Source organism: Galeopterus variegatus, unplaced genomic scaffold, assembly GCF_000696425.1.
Source record: "Galeopterus variegatus unplaced genomic scaffold, G_variegatus-3.0.2 Scaffold174, whole genome shotgun sequence".
Taxonomy (NCBI): Eukaryota; Metazoa; Chordata; class Mammalia; order Dermoptera; family Cynocephalidae; genus Galeopterus; species Galeopterus variegatus.
In genome coordinates this window covers 626,714-647,124 of record NW_007726285.1, presented here as the reverse complement: position 1 = coordinate 647,124, position 20,411 = coordinate 626,714, and the positions used below count along the sequence as shown (strand labels likewise).

The 20,411-nt window shown below is 56.2% G+C and overlaps 3 protein-coding genes across 3 annotated transcripts in view; 1 reads left to right on the top strand and 2 right to left on the bottom strand.

The window, feature by feature from the left end:
- Positions 1-477, bottom strand: part of SPATA33 (spermatogenesis associated 33) — a 9,844-nt gene extending 9,367 nt beyond the window's left edge. The window contains exons 1-2 of the mRNA XM_008563545.1: positions 204-477; positions 3-111 (exon numbers count right to left, since the gene is read on the bottom strand). Coding sequence (XP_008561767.1) covers positions 3-111; positions 204-477 — 383 coding nt within the window. The remainder of the gene's footprint in view (positions 1-2; positions 112-203) is intronic.
- Positions 405-9,427, top strand: CHMP1A (charged multivesicular body protein 1A). The gene is made up of 7 exons (XM_008563421.1): positions 405-482; positions 3,428-3,447; positions 6,165-6,242; positions 7,350-7,496; positions 8,002-8,130; positions 8,530-8,717; positions 9,249-9,427. The coding sequence occupies exons 1-7, from the start codon at positions 476-478 to the stop codon at positions 9,268-9,270; spliced, it is 591 nt and encodes a 196-aa protein (XP_008561643.1). The 5' UTR covers positions 405-475; the 3' UTR covers positions 9,271-9,427.
- Positions 9,428-13,654: 4,227 nt separating this feature from the next.
- On the bottom strand, positions 13,655-19,902 carry DPEP1 (dipeptidase 1 (renal)). The gene is made up of 10 exons (XM_008563413.1): positions 19,799-19,902; positions 15,924-16,056; positions 15,553-15,685; positions 15,286-15,436; positions 15,085-15,154; positions 14,629-14,805; positions 14,464-14,548; positions 14,306-14,381; positions 14,013-14,153; positions 13,655-13,935 (listed from the first exon to the last, which is right to left on the bottom strand). Exons 1-10 carry the CDS (start codon positions 19,900-19,902, stop codon positions 13,773-13,775), a joined length of 1,233 nt encoding a protein of 410 aa, XP_008561635.1. The 3' UTR covers positions 13,655-13,772.
- Positions 19,903-20,411: the final 509 nt, after the last annotated feature.

Genomic DNA, 20,411 nt, shown 5'->3' with positions numbered 1-20,411 from the left:
GCCGAGGCCCGGCAGTCTCCGCCCCCGGGTGCGGGCAGTCAGCGGGCTCCTCGGTCGGCCGCTCCTCGCACTTCGGGACAGTGGGGGCGGGGGCCCTCTTCCGCTCCTCACCTGAAACGCACGCAGCAGCCGTCAGCCCGCCTCTCGCGGGCCCGGGGCTGCGGCCTGGCACGGGACGGGGACCAGCGCAGCGGCGCCTTTACCTCTCCGGGGCTTGGCTTTGCTTTTGCACAGTCCCATGGGTGCGCCCGCCGCCGCCCCCGCCCCCCGCGGCCACCGCTGACTCACAAACGCGGGCGCGGCGCGGGTCGCCACGGCAACCACCTCTCGCGAGAGCGGCCGCGCGACCGGAAGCGGGTGGCGACCCGGAAGTCCCCGCGGGCGGAGCTGGTGGGTTCGATCGCTGCTGGAGCCTGACGCCGCCCGGGATTCGCGTCCTCTCCGCCTTTCAGAGGGGCGCCGCCGCCGGACCACCATGGACGGTGAGAGGCGCCACCTGCAGGGCGCCCCGCGATCCCGGGACCCCTTCCCCTCCTCGACTCCAGATCCCGACTCCAGACCCCGTCCCGGGGCATCTTCCCAAGGCCTCGAGCCCAGATCCCGACCCCAGACTCTGACCCGGGGCATCTTTCCCAGGGCTTTGACCACAGATCCCGACTGTGACTCTGGCACCCCTTCTCCTGGCCTCCACTCCAGATCCCGCCCCGGGGCCCCTTTCCCCGGTCTCGACCCCAGACTTCGACCCCCAACTCAGATCCCCTTCCCCGGGCCTCCTGCCCCATCCCTGGACCTCCTTGGCTTCCGAGCGCCCCTCCCTGAGAGCTCGGGTACCGGAGGGAGAGCCATGCCTGCTTCAGCCTTTGCGGCCCTGGAATGTCGAGTCAGAGGGCAACTGAAAGCGACAGGTGTACCCCCTGCCCCCAGACACCACCAAGAGAAACAAGAAGAGCTCAGGCAGAAAGTGCTGAGTGCCAGGCACAGCTGTAAACGGCCTTCCTCACAGCAGCTCTTGGAGGTGGGAGCTGTGTGTCCCCGTTCTAGAGGGCACAGGTTGAGAGGAAGCCAGTCTGACTCTCTAGTCCTGAGCTCCACTTCAGGGCTCACTCTGTTGCTCAGGACCAGACACCAACAAAAGCAAGAATCAATTGTGAAATGAAGGTGCCAACATTTCCTGAAACGTTTATGGTCTAGTGCTGTAGACAGGTTTGTTTTTTTTTTTTTCCTTTTTGTCTTTTTTTTGTGTCCGGCAACGGATCGCAACCCTCAGTGTTGCGCTCTTACCGGGCCGGGACCAGTAACGGGATCGCAACCCTCGGCGCTGCGCCCGCACCTCGCTCAGCCAGTGAGCGGAACCGGTCTGTATGTGGGATCCGAACCCTCAGCGGGAGCACCGCCACGCTCCCAAGCAGCACACTGTAGCAGTGCGCCACCGGGCCGGCCCTTGTAGACAGGTTTTAAAAATGTGTTTCAGATTTTAAAAGTTGTACAACCATGTCAGTCATGAAGGATTCTTTATGTGACATGTCAGTCATGTGTAGGATTCTTTACAAATTGCCTCGGAGAGAAGATGAGAGAGAGAAGATGAGAGGTTACACCTAATCTAACTCGTCCTATCCCAAAATAATGTTGGGTTTTGCTCCACAGCTCACTCAGCTCTTCTTTTTTTTTTTTGTCCTTTTTGAGACCGGCCGCACCGCACTCAGCCAGTGAGCGCTGTGAGAGCACCAGTCATCCCTATATAGGATCCGAACCCGTGGCCTTGGTGTTATCAGCACCACACTCTCCCAAGTGAGCCACGGGCCGGCCCCACCACTCAGCTCTTCTGAGGGAACTTTCCTTAAGACTATATCAGTTTTTTCCATGCTTAGGTTTTGCCTTAACAAGTTTTTGTTCTTCAGAGTCTTGCCCTACTGCACAAGTCCAGATGAGAAAAAAGCAGGAGTGGGGAGACTCAGCCACATCACGCAGTAAAATTCATTGATATCTGAACTTGCTACTCACTAAAACTTGAGATGTTATAACACCAAGGTCGAGGGTGGGGCCACACCTGGGTCAGTGTTGCTTTGCTGCCACCTGTGTCATGTCAGCCCTGTTCCTAGAGTCCCAGGTGATTGGCCTTGACCAGCACCTGCGCTGATAGAGGATTGACTGACAGATGCACAGAGCTCATCTGAACCCTGGTAGGTTTCAGCTGGGAGACCTGATGTGCATTTGTGAACACTCAGCACCCTCGTTCAGGTTACAGGCTTTCATTTCCTCATTCTGCACTAGAGCAGTACACGACTTCAGGGATCAGGTGAAGACTGAACAAACTGAGTTCAACCTAAATCCACCTGACTCTTGAGGTTTTTGGGGGGGTTTTTTTGGTGGCTGGTCAGTAGGGGGATCTGAACCCTTGTCTTTGGTGTTATAACACTGTGCTCTAACCAGCTGAACTAACCAGTCAGCCCTAAGTTCATACATCATGGTTTGTTTGGTTTTTTATTTTTTTTATTTTTTTTTTTTAAGAAGATGACCGGTAAGGAGATCTTAACCCTTGACTTGGTGTTGTCAGCACCACGCTCAGCCAGTGAGCTAACCGGCCATCCCTATATGGGATCCAAACCCGGGGCCTTGGTGTTATCAGCACCGCACTCTCCCGAGTGAGCCACTGGCCGGCCCTGGTTTTTGTTTTTATTTTTGTTTTTGCAGCTGACCAGTTCAGGGATCCAAACCCTTGACCTTGGTGTTATAACATCTCAAGTTTTAGAGAGTGAGTAGTAAGTTCAGATAACAATGTATTTGCTCAGTGATACACTCAAGTCTCTCCTGTTGCTGAGTGTGGGTAGGGAGGGTGCCCTGAGCCAGAAGTGGCAGCTGACATGGAGCCAGCTCTTTGACAGCATGAGAATTACCACCTTGCTATTTTCATCCTTACCTTTGAGAGACTGTATCACTTGGGAGAGTGTTGTGTTCATTACACCAAAGTCAAGGGTTTGGATTCCTGTACTGGCCAGCTGCCAAAAAAAAAATAGAATGTCAAGTACCTGAACCTCACTGCATTGGGAAAGACTCCCAAGGGTCTTTTGTAAGGTTGTGTTGGTTGTAAACCTCCACCTCTTGAGTTCTCACTATGGCCGAGAGCAGTCATGATCTTATCCATCCTCACCCTGACCCTTAGCGGTTGACTAGTGCCACCTAGTGCTTCCTCTGAGGAAACATAGCTTTAGGGAGGGGCTGCATTTGCTGGAGCCCTGTGGCCAACAAGGGACCAGAGCTGGTACACTGATTCATCTTCTGACTCCCCTGTTTGTGGGCCTCCCTGAAGGCTCTGCGAATGCAGTCCAGCTGCTGGTGTCGAGAAGATCTTACTGAGTTCATCTGCTTATTAGAAGTCTTACTCGTCACATTTCTTAAAGTCCTCAAACCATATCCTCTTTCTTTGCAGATACCCTGTTCCAGCTAAAGGTATGTACTGAATTGTCGCTTGCCCCAACCCTGTCCTGGTGATGAGTGAATAAGGACAAATAGTATAAGTCACACTCACTCAGAGCCCTGGAAACACAAAGTCAGGGGACAGATTATAACAACCGAATGACTGCCACAAAATCAGATTGCTGACCAAAGAGGGGGGTTATTGAGTTGGCTTGATGACAGAATCCTTTGCTTCCTTTGGAGTAAGTAGAAGCAGATCCCTTAGGCTCATCCGTGAAAGACTGTGTGTCATGTTTAAGAAACACAACTTGGGTATTATGTGCATGCCTTGATGTTCCACTAGGCATTTTAAACTGTGGCCTCAAATCCAAAATGATATTCGAAGGTGGCTTTCAGGACAGTTGAATGTTCTTTCTGTCTGGGGTGGTGTTTGCAGCTTCCTAATAATCCAGGGCACGTTTCTGCACATTTCTCTTCAGTGCTCTCATAGTTTATCAGCCTTCTTGTTTTAACTTGTTTTATCACTGGTTCTGAGATACTGGGCAGGAGTGATGTGCTCTTAAAGTGGTTGCCGGGGACAGAAGTGACAGATGGAAGATGCCCACCAGAGGGCAGCATTTGTGGAAGAGACTCAGATTGGTCGTGAGCTTCACGTGTGATGGGGCCAGGGCAGACAGGTTGCCAGAGGTGCCATGGAGACGTCAACATTGTTTCCTTTTGGGGCTGGCAGACAGTTAGACATCTGAAGCTGCACAGTAACCTGTTGCATGCACAGTGTTCTGTGAAGATAGCACTTTCAGGTGTACTTTTATCTGGAATTCTGTGTTATTACTCGGGGGTAGACTGAAACAGGTTCTCTTGAGTCTTTTTTCTGTAAGTCAAAAATCCATCCATAGGCAGGAGTAGAGATCAGTGTGTGTGTTTTCTTCTGAACCTTGCACTCTGGCGGAGGGTTTGGATTAGGATGTTCATGGAGAGGACAGACATTTTATTTTATTATGAAGTTTATTTGCTTACAGTTTCTGAGGCTAGGAAATCCAAAGTCCATCAGGTGATGGCGACAGGGACCCAGGGGTCTCACATTACAAGATGGTAGAAGCAGAGAGAGCAGAGAAAGAGAGAGACAGACTCTTCTCTTCTTTTAAAGCCCTCAGAACAACACCCCTGACTACCATTTTTTTTAACTTCTCAATATACATCGTAGTTGATTTTCATGACCCTTTACCTGTTCCTCTTCCCCCTCCCTCTCTCCCCTCCCCCCATCATATCTGTTCACTTGTCTTAAGTTCAACGAATTGTGATTGCTGTGTGTTCTTCCCCCCCATTTGTTTGTGTGTTTATTTATTTTTAGCTCCCACAAATAAGCGAGAACATGTGGTATTTCTCTTTCTGTGCCTGACCTCTTTCACTTAATATAATTTTCTCTAAGTCCATCCATGTTGTTGCAAATGGCATATTTCATTCTTTTTTATAGCAGAGTAGTGCTCTATTGTGTAGATATAGCACAGTTTCCTTATCCACTTATCTGATGATGGACATTTGGGCTGGTTCCAACTCTTGGCTATAGTAAATAGAGCTGCAATAAACACTGGAGTACAGGTATCCCTTCGGCATGATGATTTCCATTCCTCTGGGTATATTCCCAGCGGTGGGATCGCTGGGTCATATGGTAGATCTATCTGTAACTGTTTGAGGAACCTCCATACCATTTTCCATAAAGGCTGCACCATTCTGAAGTCCCACCAACAGTGTATGCGAGTTCCTTTTTCTTTGCAACTTCTCCAGCACTTATCACTTTCAGTCTTTTGGATATTAGCCATCTTGACTGGAGTGAGATGGTATCTCAAAATGGTCTTGATTTGCATTTCCCCGATGCTGAGTGATGTTGAGCATTTTTTCATGTGTCTGTTGGCCATTCATATATCTTCCTTTGAGAAATGCCTATTCAGCTCCTTTGCCCATTTTTTAATTGGGTCATTTGGCTTTTTGCTGTAAAGTTTGAATTCCTTGTATATTCTGCATATTAATCCTTTGTCAGATGTATATTTTGCAAAATATTTTCTCCCACTGTATTGGTTGTGTTTTCACTCTGTTGATTGTTTCTTTTGCTGTGCAGAAGCTCTTTAGTTTGATATAATTCCATTTGTTTATTTTTCCTTTGGTTGCCTGTGCTTTGGGGGTCATATTCATGAAGTCTGTACCCACTCCTACTTCCTGAAGTGTTTCTTTAAGGAGTTTTATTGTTTCAGATGTATATTTAATTCTTTAATCCATTTTGAGTTGATTTTAGTATATGGTGAGAGGTATGGGTCTAGTTTCATTCTCCTACGTATGAATATCCAGTTTTCCCAGCACCGTTTGCTGAAGAGGCAGTCCCGACCCCAGTGTGTAGACTTGATGCCTTTGTCAAAGATCAGATGCCTGCAGGTGTGTGGGTTGATTTCTGGGTTCTCTATTCTATTCCATTGATCCGTGTAGAGGACAGACATTTTAGAAAACTTGTCACAGCCCCTTCTCCCAGGCAGAACTTCACAGACAGCATGGGAGTCTCCTTCCTCGAACTGGCTCAGTCTCTCGAGGCCCCAAGGTGGCCGTGAAGACACACACCACAGGCTGCACACCCTCTCTGCATGATGCTGGGCCCAGCCTGGCTGATGAGTGTTTAGGAGCCAGAGCAAAAAGGGGTGGCGGGAGCAGGACAGGAGGGTGGGCTCTGCAAGTCTGACTCGGGAAGTCTGATTTCTGCTCAGTTCACAGCAAAGCAGCTGGAGAAGCTGGCCAAGAAGGCGGAGAAGGACTCCAAGGCAGAGCAGGCCAAAGTGAAGAAGGTGAGCCTGGGACGGCCACACTCGCGGCTGCGCGGGGCTGTGCACTCTTCTTTCCTACCCTGTTTCTATTTCTGTTTTCTACTTTGTTTTGATGTCTTTTTGTGGAAGGCACTTCTGACATCTTGGTACAGTCCACAGCATGACTTCTGAGCCCCGCGGTGCGCATATCACATGCAGATGGTGGGCGTGATGGAGGGAGGCGCCAAGTGCATCCAGCCTGCTGTGGCTCTGTCTCTGGCCTCCTGCCCACCGAGGGTGTCCAGAGGAAAAGTTACATGCACAACTTTTGTTCTTTCTCTTTAAACGGCCATTCCTTTTATTCATTTCTGACATTCTGAGCTGGCTTTTGCCATAAATTGTGCAGGAAGTAGGCTTCAGCTGCCCCCCACGAGCCTATCATTTTCAACTCTCTTCCCTGTGGAGCTGGTGCCTTGGGCATCAGGATCTGGGCAGCGGTGTGGCAGCCCCTCCATGGGGTATGGCAGGGCTGAAGGCTTACTGGGGGCCTCTCCAGGAAGGGGTCCCTGCCTACCGATGGGCAAGGCAGAAGGGAAGGGGGAGTCTGACTGCTCTTAATGGAGAGTTTCAGTCAAGTCCTGTACAGCTCTTAAAACTTTGCCTAGTCAGTCAAGAAGGTTCCAGGGGTGTTGGATTTTGGTAGCTTCTCACTCAAACTCAAGCTCCCCAGGGTGGAAAGGGACTGGGACAGTTGGCTCTGCAGTCCATGCAGCTGGTGCTTTGTGGTGGTGCCTCCTTTGGACACTCTGAGCATCTCCCGCTCAGTCCTGTGCTACTGAGGAGTGCTGGTGTGAGTGGTTGGGAAGGGGCTGAGGCCGGGTGAGCAGAAGCCCTTCTACAGGCTGGTCTGGTGCCTTTGCTCCATCCCTGGACTTCCACACGCCTGAGCAGACTTGGAGCCTGGGGTCTTCATTTCTGAGAAACTCACAGACATTTGGGATGTCACACCTGGACAGGACTAAGGGTCTCCACCCCACAATAGCAGATGACACCCAGGGGAGGTCAGTGCCAGTCTCCTGGCAGTGGAGGCAGAGTTCGTACACACAGGCCACGGAGTTCTACCAACTGGCAATTCCCTCTGAGTTTTAGGCACTTCAGCAGAAAAATGTGGAGTGTGCCCGTGTATATGCGGAGAACGCCATCCGCAAGAAGAACGAAGGCGTGAACTGGCTCCGCATGGCATCCCGCGTGGACGCAGTGGCCTCCAAGGTCCAGACAGCCGTGACCATGAAGGGGGTGAGTGTGAGGCCTGGTGCCAATGGGCTGGCCCACGGGCCAGGGCAGCTGCAGGTCTGCCGGCTGGATCTGGGGCAGCTCCCAGAGTTGAGGGGCACTAGATGAGCATAGAGTCTCGGGGTCACACCAACACAGAAAAGACTGCACGGGGGACCTTGGTCTTTGCAGCGTCCCACAAGATGCAGAGCCTGCATGGCTGGGGCAGAGGGAGTCATGTCAGATTCCTTGGCTCTGTAGTGGGGGTTCCCTCCAAACACTAAGGGGCCAAAAGAGATAAACACAGTCCTGAAGATCTGCTGTGTGGTCAGCCTTTTCCAGGTGACCCATGTGCTGGGTCTGCTCATTCTTGTGTGCTCAGTGGACAGCCATTCCTGAGGACTGGGCGCCGGCATAGCCCTGGGCTGGAGGCCCAGCCCTCCCAGTAGAGTTCAGAGGACCTGTCCCTGGGGGGTGACCTTTGCTCACTTTTAATCCTGTTTCCTCCCCCAATTCTCTCCTGTCCCAGGTGACCAAGAACATGGCACAGGTGACCAAAGCCCTGGACAAGGCCTTGAGTACCATGGACTTGCAGAAGGTGTCTGCGGTGATGGACAGGTTCGAGCAGCAGGTGCAGAACCTGGATGTGCACACGTCGGTACGTGGCCTGCCTGGCCTCAGGGCTGTGGTCTGGGGGCAATGGGTGGGGGCCATGTGGATAGTGCATGCAGAGGGATGGCTAATGGCCAGCACGCGTGTGTCCTCCCTGGAGTTGCCACATGTCCTCTGTGCCGGGTCCATGCCTGGACCCGGAGGGGTGGTGGGCCAGGCAGCAGGGCCTGCAGGGCACCCGGCTCCTTCTGGGGAGGCACAGGTGGTGAACACAGGTGTAGAGAAGTGCTTACCTGAGCAGATGACACAGTGAGGTTGGGGGACTGGGCATGGTGGTAGGCGAGCCCCTGTGGAGGATGAGGGCCATGGTGGGGCTGCAGTGGGAGCCGTGGTAGGGGTCTGAGGAGCGCCTAGGCCCTGGCCATGCCAGAGTGTGCCCCCTCAGGTGATGGAGGACTCCATGAGCTCGGCCACCACGCTGACCACGCCTCAGGAGCAGGTGGACAGCCTCATCGTGCAGATTGCCGAGGAGAATGGCCTGGAGGTCCTGGACCAGCTCAGCCAGCTGCCCGAGGGTGCCTCTGCCGTGGGCGAGAGCTCTGTGCGCAGCCAGGAGGACCAGCTGTCACGGAGGTGGGTCAGCACCCTGCACATCGTGTCCTCAGCCCCAGACACTGGCACTGCGGGGAGGAAGGGGAGTTGTAGCTTAGAGACCATGGAGGGAGCTCGGGCCAGGCTTGGACCAGGAAACACTGACCTCGAGTTGCAAATGCTCAGCCACTCTGAGCCTGCCCTGCTCACCTCAGAGTAGGGGAGACCCCCTTGTGCCTCCAGGCCCAGAGCAGCCCACCCTGTCCACCCGGTAGCTTCTCCCCTGGTCCACGCTCTGTCTTGCACCGAAGGCTTCAGTGTGTCATGTGTGGCGTGCAGACCCACGTTTGTCTACACACCCCTCGCTTTAGAAAGGGAAGCCCCTGCTTTTCCCAGAGTAGCAAATCATAATGTAACAGTGCGCAGCACCTGCGTCCTCTCAGGACCATCCTGAACAGCTGACACCGAGGAGAACGGTTATGGCCCTCTGGGTGGCCCTGGCCCTGGGTGGTCATCTTACTTGCAAATGCGCTGGCCTGCCCTTCTCACCCGAGTCTTGTGGTTGCTTTCCAGGTTGGCTGCCTTGAGGAACTAGCTGTGCCCCCACCTCTTCTGCCCTGTGTGTGCTGGGGCTCCCACCTCCCCAACTTGCCTTTCTGCTGACCCTGCAGAGCTGCAGCTGGCAGCCGCCATCTCTTGGCTCCTCTCACCTGCCAGGCCTGGTGGCTTCAGAATTGTTCCTGTTCTTTCAGAGCGTTCAGACCCTGAGTACAGCGGACGTGCTACTCACTGGCAGTCAGTGGGGTCAGCAGCTCCTGGAGGCCTCTCCCCCCACTCAGCAGGCAGGGGATTCCCTATGCCTGGATGGACACAGTCCCAAGGATGTGCCAAGGGTGTTCCGTGCCACCCAAAGCTGCCCCGGTGGCCTTTACAGACAATGACCTTCCTCTCCCTCCTCCATTGTTCCAGGGGTGGGATCTTGGCCACTCTTGCTGGCCTCTGAGCCCTGCTCAGCCTCCTGCCTTGGCCTCCTTGGTTCCTAAAGTCGCCCTGTCCATGGACAGAACCATTGACCAGCTCCAAGGCCGGGTGTGCCCACCCTGGGGTGCTCATTCCCCTCGCTGTCACCTCTGGGGTGTCTTGCCCCTGGGCTGTGTTGCTGTGTCTTTCAGCAGGGAGTCTGCCCATGCCATGGACTGGAATCTGAGTGTCTGCAGCTCTCCTGGCAGCATGGCGTCGTTCTGTGCAAGGGCCTCTCTGTGGGGCCTCTTGCTGCTCAGGGGCAGCATGGCCTGCGTGTTGCTCTCTCCTGTCAATGTAGATTACCGGGTGCCTCCCCCTGGCTGCTCCCTTCCGCCTTCTCAGCTTGTAGGCCAAAGTGGCCGGTGAAGGAGCTGGGGATAGTCGCCCCGGCCAAGGCCGGCAGTGGCCATATTTTGAGGAAAACCTGCCACTTGTGGCCACCGTGGGGAAGCCAGCAGGGGGTTCATGAGGCCTGCTGGGGTGGCCTGGGGGAGGGGTTTGGATGCAAGCTGCTGTTTTTGTTTTTTCGTTTCCTAAAGTTTACTTCATTTTGGGGAAGCTTCCAGGATTTTTTTGTTTTTTTATCAAAGTAGAAAGAGCTGCTGCAGATGGGGAGTGTGGGTGGGGCTAGGACTTCTCAGTGCAGTGCCACGCACTGTCCTCACATTGACAGCACATGTCTGTTGTGGCTCTTAGTACAGAAGTGTGGAGACCTCTACCTTGACTCACTGCGTTTAGTTCTCTTCAGGACTTGGGAGCCCCTGGGTGTCTGTGCAATGAGTTGGTGCCAGGTGGTGGGAGCAGCATTGGTGGATCCTGGGCCTGGGGGAGTCAAGGCACTGTCTGGGCATGCTCCCCTCTGGTCTCCAAAATAGACCCATATGCTGCATGTTGAGAGAAGGTCCTGACATCCTTCATGGGGAATAGCTTTGGGGAGCTTCCTCGTTTCTGGGGTGCCTGTCTTCTTGGGGGCTGGGGCAGAGGCTCAACGGGGTGGGCATGTTTGCCTTTTTCCTAAAATGCTGTTGTAAGTAAACAAATTGGTCCCTGAAAACTTTCTCAAGCTTTGCTTTGGTGGCTTTGGGGGAGCCCAGGTTACCCAGCCCCCCCACTTAGGAGGCTGGGGAGGGGGACCCGGATGCCTGGTTCAAAGTGCCAGGTGTGGGCTGGAGGAAGGTGGGGGTGTCTGTATGAGGAATGTAGATTTTCAGGCCCCTCCCAGAGCAACAGTCAGAATCTAGTTTTGAATTTTCTTCTTTTTACTTTGAAATAATTTTAAGCTTACGTAATAGTTGCTAGGTGTACATTTTCCTTATGACTCTTGACCAGCTTCCCTAACTTCCTAGTTATCCGTATAGACCTGCTAAGTCAGGAGACTAGACATTCAGTAACTCGTCTGCAAGTCCCTGCTCCCGACCGCGTGCCCTCTGAGGCCCACACTGTGCTGCTTGTTCCTGCCAGGCCTGCATTCTTGGACAGGTCCTCAGTTTTCTCTGTCTTTCATGACCTGAACAATTCTGAACAGAATGTTCCTCAACACGGGCTGGTGAGACGTATTCAGGCGGTGAGGCTGATGTCGTAGCTGTCAGCAAGGATCCCACAGAAGTGGCGTTTTGTCCTGCAGGGCACGGCTGCATCTGGCCTGTGGCGTCACCCTGACTGTCCCTCGCCACTTCTTAGGCAGCATCTGCCTTGTAAAGTTTCCATTTTTCCCTTTTTAAAAATTCTTTAACTTTTTTCTGGTGGCTAGCCAGTACAGGGATCTGAACCCTTGACCTTGGTGCGTTTTTCCCTTGTTTAATGAAAGTCTTGGGAGGTATTTGAAGGCTGCGCCTGTCAGCGGACCTTCCTAGTGGCAGTTCTTGTGGCGGTTTCCTGTTTGGAATTCTGCTCGGAGGAGGCATTCCTTCACCTCACCCAGCGGTCCCAGAGTGTGTCCATGTGGGCCTGTGGCCATCTGCAGTCTGTGGGCTGCAGTGGTCCGAGCATATGTGTCCATGTGGGCCTGTGGCTGTCCGCTGCAGTCTGTGGGCTGCAGTTGTTACTGTCATCCTTTTGGCGGCTGCCTTATTGTGTCATGTGGGACGTTCCTTCAGATGCATGCTCCAGCACTGCAGGCACTTCCTGCCCAGCCTGGAATCAGCCATTTCTCTGAGAAGCCCTGGTTGCTGTTGGCAGGATGGTGTCTAGAAGCTGCAGCCTGGGTTCGAGGCATGCCCATGCTCTGCTCGCAGGGAAGCACAGGCGCACTGCATGTGCTCATGTCCTCCAAGCTGCAGGTGGCGGTGACCCCATGAGTCAGCCTAGCCTTCCCTTCTTGAATGCGGAGGGTCTCAGAACTGCCAACCACAGCCCTGTGAGAGCCCTTGACCACCTCTCATCTTGAGCCCTACAGTTTATGGTCAGGACACGCTGCGACCTCCTCAGGGGGGCTGTGTGATTCTTCTGTTAGAGTCTTGTTTGCACTCCAGTTTGGGTGCCCCCATCCCGGTTGGACTTGATATTTTGGGGGGAGTGTGTGAAACATCACCATGGCTCTGGAGTGGGAGGAGACGCACCCCTGTCCTCAGCTCTGCAGGCCAGCGGTCAGCCCTTTGCCTCTGGTGCATCTGCACAGGTCCTAACAGGGTCTGCGGTGGCTTCTCATCCTTGGGCCCTTCCAGGGGAGAGACAGCTGGGGACAGATGCCACCTTTCAGGATGGGGTGCAACTTGGGAATCTGCTTGCACCCCACATCTGTAGCCTACTCCTAGGCTCCCCAGACCTCTCCCCGGATGCTCTGTGCCCCTGAACGTAGAACAAGGCAGTAAGAATGGCCTGCGGGCTGTGGGAGGAACTCCCTGGAGCCAGGTCTGCCCCCTGGCTGGCATTTGAGGCTGTGTCCTCTCACTGGATGCTTTGGTGTGGTTTTAATATATTTAGGACTCATATTAAAACCTTTTTTTGGAGAAAATACTTCCCAGTTAGCAAAAGCAGGCATAATACTTTTGCAACCCACCAGGGGGACCCTTTCCACAGCCTCCTGCAGCCCCAGCAGGAACAGTCAGCCCAGGCTGAACAGGGCATCGAACAGGACCTGGGAGCTCGGGACAGAAACCCGTGTTTGCTTTTTCCCTTCAGAATTTAGTAGACCCTAAGTGATCAGCAAATGTCCTTTCTGGACACATCTGCCTGGAGGGGGCGCTGGCTCGGTGAGGTGTGTTGTGCAAGGCTCAGGAGGCAGGCACGGGCTGCGGGGGGGCCAGGGGCTGTGGCCACCCACTACCTGGCCAGACGTGGGCCCACAGACTTCATACTTTCTCACAGAAGGAAGCTGATGGAAAACTTTGAAACACAGAGGGCACCTCAGGGACCCCGGCCACGTCCAGGGTACTGGGGCAGAGGGTTGCATGCCCATGTGTGAAACCCCCGCCTGTCAGGGGCTCTGACCTGGAAAGGGGGCTGCAGCAGCATGTTTGGGTCCCACCTCATGTCTGTTCCCCGCCAGGTTACTCATCTCAAGACACACCCCCTGGTGGCCTTGTGGGAAGATGCTGGGCCCCATCCTTCCTGATGAAGATTTTGTGTTGGGCACTCATGGGGACCACCTATCCAGCCTCACTCTTCCATCCATCCAAAGAGGCTGGGCCAAGGGAGTGGTCCTACATGTACAGGCTCCTGGGGCCTTCCCAGGGCCCACAGAACCAGAACAGGCAGTGGCAGGTGTGCGTAGGCAGGTGTGTGTGTGGGTATACACACGAGTGCACAGAGGGAGGTGGCCACTGGAGCCCAGACCGTGTTAAAGACACTCAAGGAGTGTTTGTACAAAGCCCTTCCTCAGGCCTCCTGAGCTCCTGACCCTGACTCAGGCACTTCTGGGCCCTGATGTCCAGCCAGGGGACATTTTCACAAAATCTACCCTTGAGGCACTCTGGAGCACCCCCCCCAGGGTGCTCACAACACACACCCTCAGGACGCAGAGGGGTCATTGCCTTTATTGAGGGTCCACTGTGTGCCTGTGCCCTGAGCTGCTCCCAGGTGAGCCCAGGGGAAGCCAGTCGTGTGCCTGGGCAGGGAGTTCTGGTCCCCAGGATGTCACAGAAGACACAGGCAGAAGAGCAGAGATGCGAGGAAGGTCAGCAGGACCCCCGGCTGGCGGTGGAGGCTGGGGGCCTCAGAGTAGCCATACTGTGTCCTGCAGGAACCATCCAGCTGGTCGAGTGGGATGGGCTCTTCCTCCGGGGTTTGCATGTGATTGCTTATCTAGGGACAGGTGCAGGTTGGACGGCCTGCCTGGGGGCATGAGGGGGTGGGGAGCATAGGCAGGTGCCGCACCTCACCTGCTCCACTGCTTCAAAGACCCTCAGCAGGTTTTCAGCCAATGCGCCCCTGATCTCCGCCTCTGTCCAGTTCCTCCTGAGCAGCTCAGCAATCAGGTCTGGATACTTGGAGACGTCCTCCAGCCCCGTGGGCAGCCTGTCAAGGGTGGAGAGAACCAGGCTCTGCAGACCCGGGGCCACTCCCAGGCACATGGAGGCCGGCACACTGTGCCTTCCAAGTGAGACATCCCGGGTCTGTCCTCAGAACACACTTTCCCTCCATCTCAGGACAAAGGGCTCACCCCTTACCTTGAGACGCCATCATAGTCCCCACCAAAGCCCACAGCTCCGGCTCCTGCCACCTGCTTGATGTGATCCAGGTGGTCTGCCCAGGGGAAGCAGCAGGTGTGGGAACCAAGCGAGGTCCTCCCCCGCCTGGCCACCGAGGCCACTCACGCCTCACCTACCGGCTACTTGGGACAGGTTGGCCTCCTGCCTGCAGGAGACATAGTCGTTGTAGAAATTCACCATCACCAGGCTGTCTGTTTCTTTCTGTTCAGGGAGAGGGGGTGGAGTTGAGCTCGGGAGGCCCCTCCGTGCTGCCCCCGCCCCCGCCCCGGGCGGCCCCTCACCACCAGCTGGAGCACTTCGTCTGGCACGTTGCGCCGGTGTGCACACAGGTGGTAGGCTGAGGAGTGGCTGAAGATGACCGGGGCCTTGGACAGCTGCAGAGCGGCCTTCATGGTGGCCACAGACACATGGGCCAAGTCCACCATGATGCCCAGGCGGTTCATCTCCTTCACCACACGCTGGGGGGACAGGGCGGGTCCACCTCACAGCCCCAGGGAGAACGCGCAGCACAGGGGTGGGGGTGCCCCTGCTGGACCCTTCAGGGGCTGGGAGCGGGGCTGCATTTGAGGCTCAGCATTCTGAACCCCAGTGAGTCCCTCCCCAGGGACAACTGCTTGCTCCATTGTGCAGACAGGAAACTGAGATCCTGAGTGGTGGGACAGCTTGTCCCAGTCACTCTGCCTGGCCTTCTGCCTTCTCCTTGGGGTGCTGTGGTCCTTGTTCCTCCCCCTACTCACCTGACCAAAGAGCGACAGGCCTTGGCTCTGGGCCTTGTCATCTCCTGTGTCCACCAGCCAGTTGTCAGCCCTGGGAAAGCAAAGGGCAGGTGCTGGAGGCCTGGCCTGGGACTCGCAGGAGGAGAGGATGGTGTCTGAGGGGTGGCAGAGGGAGTGGCCCTGCCCTCCGACTGGAGCCCTGGGGTCACGGGTGTTGCTTACCAGGGCGTGTTGCAGTTGTGAGTTAGGGTCAGGTACCGCATGCCCAGGTTGTAGAAGGCTCGCAGGACGCCCAGGCTGCTGTCGATGGAGTGGCCGCCCTCCACGCCAATCAGACTGGCCACCTTCCCCTCCTGGAAGGCCTGCCGGATGCCTGCATGGAGACCCCGGAGGGGGGAGTAAACATACCCACCCAGGCAGCACCAGCACCCATTGGACCAGGTACTGGTGGGGGGACTCAGGGACCCAGGGGCCTGGCTGGGACTCCACCTGCACTGCTGGTGACACACAGGAAGGTCTCGGGGTACATCTGGCACATGCGGTGGATGGTGTCCATCTGCTCCAGCGTCCTCTTCACGGCATCTTTGTTCTGCGTGTCGCAGGGCATGTACGCAGACCAGAACTGGGGGACACAGGGGCTAGGAGCTGAGAGTGCCAGGCCCCAAGCCCACCCCTGTGTGCACTGGGCGTCTGGTTTCCCATCCATCTTGGAAGCCCTCCCAGTGGCCTGGGTGGCTGTCCCCTGCCTGTGGCCCCAAGAGCTCAGCACCCACCAGGGTGGGCTGCACCTCAGCCAGACCCAGAGAGGAGATGGGATGGACCCCAACGTAGGTCAGGCACAAGACAGGACAGGGCCATACCTGGCCCCCCACAAAGCCAGCCCTCAGTTTGGGGATGTTGGTGTGGGTGCCGGCCAGGCTGGTCAGGTTGGCCCTGTCGTCCTGCAGCCGGTTGTTGAACATAGTCAGCAGCTGCCAAGGCAGGTCATTGTGCCTGGGAGGGGTCGGAGGAGGGGCCGGAGGGGTCAGGGTGGCCACTTGGACCTTGGGGCTTCCAAGCTCCTTGGCCCCCAGGCAGCCCCCTCTCCACCTTCTGCTTCTCGGGGGCTCAGGACCTGTTAACTGAACACACCTGAGCATAGGTGAGCTTTCCAAATGTGCCCCACCCCCAGGCCAGGTAGCTATGAGCTGAGAGTAGTCCTTCAAGCACAGAGTGGGGGCAGATTGGTTGACAAGGGAGCAGGGGCTGGGCAGACACTCCCAATGTGAGCAGTTTTCAGGTGAAAGATTAAAACTGCCCCTTGTAGGAGGGCTGGGGACCGTGGGGGGCAGCCTGCCCTTAGGGAACCAGGCCCTGGCTCATCTTCCTGGGGAGCAGGGCACCAGGTGCAGGGTTTGGGGACAGCCCAGGCCCCTCTGCTGCCTCTTGCCCTCAGGAAGAGCCCTGCACCTGGTGTCCAGTCAGGCCCGTCTGTGCTTCAGCAGGACAGAGCCGCTCTCCAGGAGCCACGAGAGCGAAAGCTCTGGAGCAGGGACAGGAGGAGGGGGTGGAGCTGGGGGCTGTCAGCAACTGAGTGAGGTCTGGGAGGGCTCACATCCAGCTGCCCAGCAGGGCCTGGGCAGATTCCTCCCTGGACCCAGGACCCTGGCCAGGACCCCAGCAAACAGAGACCAAGTGTAGCCCCATCAGAGCATCTCAGAAATGCGGGTTTGCAGGCCCACGAGTGGGGTGTGCACCACAGGACAGCCACGGAGGCAGTGCCCGCCCGCGACAGTGCTTGCCCCTAATCTGGAGAGGAGGAGGCTGTGAGGACAGCCTAGGGGGGCTTTGGCCTGGCACCCCACGCTAGGGGACACCTGGGCCTGACCTCCCCCCCAGCATCCGTGCCACTTCCCATCCAGTTTCTTTTTTCTTTTTTTTTTTTTTAAAGATGACGGGTAAGGGGATCTTAACCCTTGACTTGGTGTTGTCAGCACCACGCTCTCCCAAGTGAGCCACGGGCCAGGCCGGCCCTCCCATCCAGTTTCCACTTCAGATTCTGGCTCCCTCCCCCTCTGTGCCTCAGTTTCCTTATCTGATACGTGGGGATACGGATATCTTGGAACCTTCTTCAGAGAGTGAGCTGTGAGGGGTGAGTGACTCAACAGTGATATTAGTTACTCTGTCTCCTGGGCTCTGTGCTGCACCCCCTGTGCCCCATCCCACTCCATCCGCCCGATGAGCTTCTCCAGAGCGCATCCACCCGCACGGTGCCTTTGGGGAAACTGAGAGTAGGCGCTGCCCCCACCCCGACTCGGCACGTTCCCAGCCCTGGCCCTGGGCAAATGGGCGCACACTGCAGACCCTGGCGCAAACGCCACTCCCAGGAAGCGCCTGACGACAGAAGGAGCCAGGAGAGTCTCCCCTGCCTGACCTGGTGGGGCTGGCTGGAGCTGGGGCGCTTGGCTGAGCAGGGAGCAGGGACAGGCTCCAGCCCAGTACCCTACGGGACAGGCCCAGGCAGGGATGGGGTGGACTTTACCCTCTTCCTGAGGCCCCCAGGCCCCGAGGAGAGTGCAGCAGCCTGGGGCGGCCGCCTCCTCCTCCCTCAGCCTTTCCACCCTGCCCTGGAAGACAGAATAGGAGCGTAGGCCTGGGGTCACCCAGGGGGCAGAGGCCGCCTTTGTGTAAGGTTGGGTCAAACTGCAGTGGTGGAGCCATCAGACCCACCTCCTTGTCTGTGTGGTTGGTATGTGGAATCACGGCGTCCTACTCAGAGTTCTATAGAAAGTGCTAGAATGACAGCCAAGCACACGCTGGGCCAACTGTTTATGGGAGATACTGCTGGCTGCCCCTGTTATCCATTCTCCCCATTTTCTTTGGTAAGAACTCCCCCACACACCATTTTTAGCAGGACACATGGCACTTGGAACAAAGATACCCCCGCTCCTGTAGCTGGGTGTGCCATGTGAGTCAGCTGTGTCCTGTGACAGCTTCCAAGGACTGTCACTGACATCTGCTGCCCGCCCTTGGGCCCTCTTCAGCCTTCCTCCTTCCTGTTGGCTGGCACACAGATGTGATGGCTGGAGCTGCCGCTGCCGTTTCAAACCATGAGGTAACTATGGTGGCCACACTGAGTACCTGGCACTGTGAAATGCCACACCAGGGCTCCCTGGACTTCTCTGCTGTTGGAGCTAATCATTTGGGTCCCCTTCCTACAGGAGTAGCTAATACTAACTGACCCACTGTTGATAGTTTTGATTCTGTCAGGCTAGTCTTAGCTTTCTACTTCCTTGGACAATCCCAGGTCCCCCAAGTCCCAACTCCGTAAGCATCCCTGGCTCTCTGGGCTCTTTGAGTCATCTTACCCCTCATGCAGGCTCTGGACAGCACCTGCACCTGGATCCTCTCTCTGTGCCTGGCTTCCCTGGCTCCTATAGTTGGTGTCTATTGCCTGCCCATGCTGGCCTGGGGTGCCCTGTCCCTCAGCCCAGACCTCGTCCAGCCAGGCAGCAGCAATTCAAGGGTGGGAGCCCAGGAGGTGCCTGCACAGCAGCCTCGTTTGCCACTGAGCAGGTCACACACCCTCAGAAGCAGCCCTCCCTGGTAAGGGTGGGGACGAGGGAGGAACAGGATGCAGGGTAGGGAGGGTCACGCTGGCCCTCACCATGGCCCTGTACACCCTCCCCTCCCTTTCCAGGACTGTCTCTGTTCCGTGAGTTCTTATGTAACGAGACATCTGGGTTTCCTTGCTTTCCTTAAGAGCTTTTTTCTCCAGCGAAACCCAGAGGTATCTGCCTCTGTAATGACTATAACATTTATTAAGCACGTACTGCGTGCCAGACACTCACGTGCCCTCAGTAACCCTCCTGACCCCACCCCCTGACTCTCAGCCCCCACCCCCGAGGAATCGTTGTGAAGCCCAGTGTGCCGTGTCAGATGCTAAAGTCCCTGCTCTCAGGGGGCCGGGCTGGGGTGGGGGCGCAGGCATGCTACATGGGGTCAGGGGGGCCTGGCTGCTAAGGTGACCCTGAGCTGCAGTAGGGAGTGTGTAGACATGGACAAGAGCCACTGTGAGGGCCCAGGGCACACAGGCTTTGGGAACCACAGGGGGCAGGGGGCCAGGGAGGGACTGGAGCTAGATTTTTCCTCCTCTGGCTGGTGCCTTGAGGGTATGGCTGGACCAGAAGCAGGGGTGTGAGGGGCTCCCACAGTGACCCATGCTGGGGGATTAGGGCAGGGAGGAGGGTAGGTGACCACTGACAGGGGAGGAGCCTGTAGGACCCATTGAGGTTAAGAGGGCAGCAGAGGACGTAGGGCCTGGGCCCCGTGCATGCCAGGTGGGGTCTCCCCAGTAGAAGGCAGGTAAGGGAAGGGTGATGGGCAGGAAGCAGGAAAGCCTGAAAGATGCCAGCTGGGGGCTTCTGAGGGCCTGTGGGGATAGTGCCCTCACCTGCAGCTTTCGGGAGAGGAAGCTGAGGCCCCGCGAGCTGCTCAGACCACAGGGCTGTAGGAGGTGGGAACCCAGGCCCAGCCCCCACACAGTTGCTTGGATCCTGGCCACTTACCTCTTTCCTGTCATGTTCCCTGAAGACCCTCATCTGCTAAAGCCTTTGGGGGCCCCGAGAGACCCCACAAAGAAGCTGAGGCGGTGGAGGCCAAGGGCCTGTTACAGCTAGAGAAACTGAGCCCCAAGTCAGGAGTGTGTGAACCTCGCTCCCAGCTCCTCAGGCACTGCACACAGGTGGCCACTCACCCGTCAATGACAGGAGTGACCCGCATGATCCTCTCTGCCTCCTCCCGGAATAAGTCTGCAGCACAGACGGCCACCAGGGCCCAGAGCCACGAGCTGGCCAACATGACACAGCCCCTTGGGGACCTGCGACTGCTGCAGCCCTGGAGCTTCTGTCCTGGCCTGGCTGGCCCGTGCCTGAGAAGGATGAGCCGTGGGCTGGAAGGAACTGCTCTGCCTGCCAGGAGAGAGGGGACAGAGGCCTTTGGTCAAGGTGATTATTACCTGGAGATCTCACATTTACAGCTTCCCATGTTCAATGAGTAACCAGCACGTTCCCTGCAAGGGTGGGCAGGCGGGATGGAAGGTCCCAGACCAGAGGGCTGGGCGTTGCTGTCTGGTCCAGGCAGAGGAATAGCAAGAGGCTGGGATCCCCAGCCTGGAGGAGGGCCAGGGCCCAGCTGAAAGGATACGGGCTTGGGAAAGGATGGACGCAGGTCACATGGTTAGTGACGTGGCTAGTGAACGTTAGCTCTCTGCTGTGGTTATTATTATTATTACTGCCCCTAGCCTCCCACCCCCAGGACCTGGGAGCCTGTCTGAGACCTGCCAAGGAGAATTAAATCATCATTCAAAT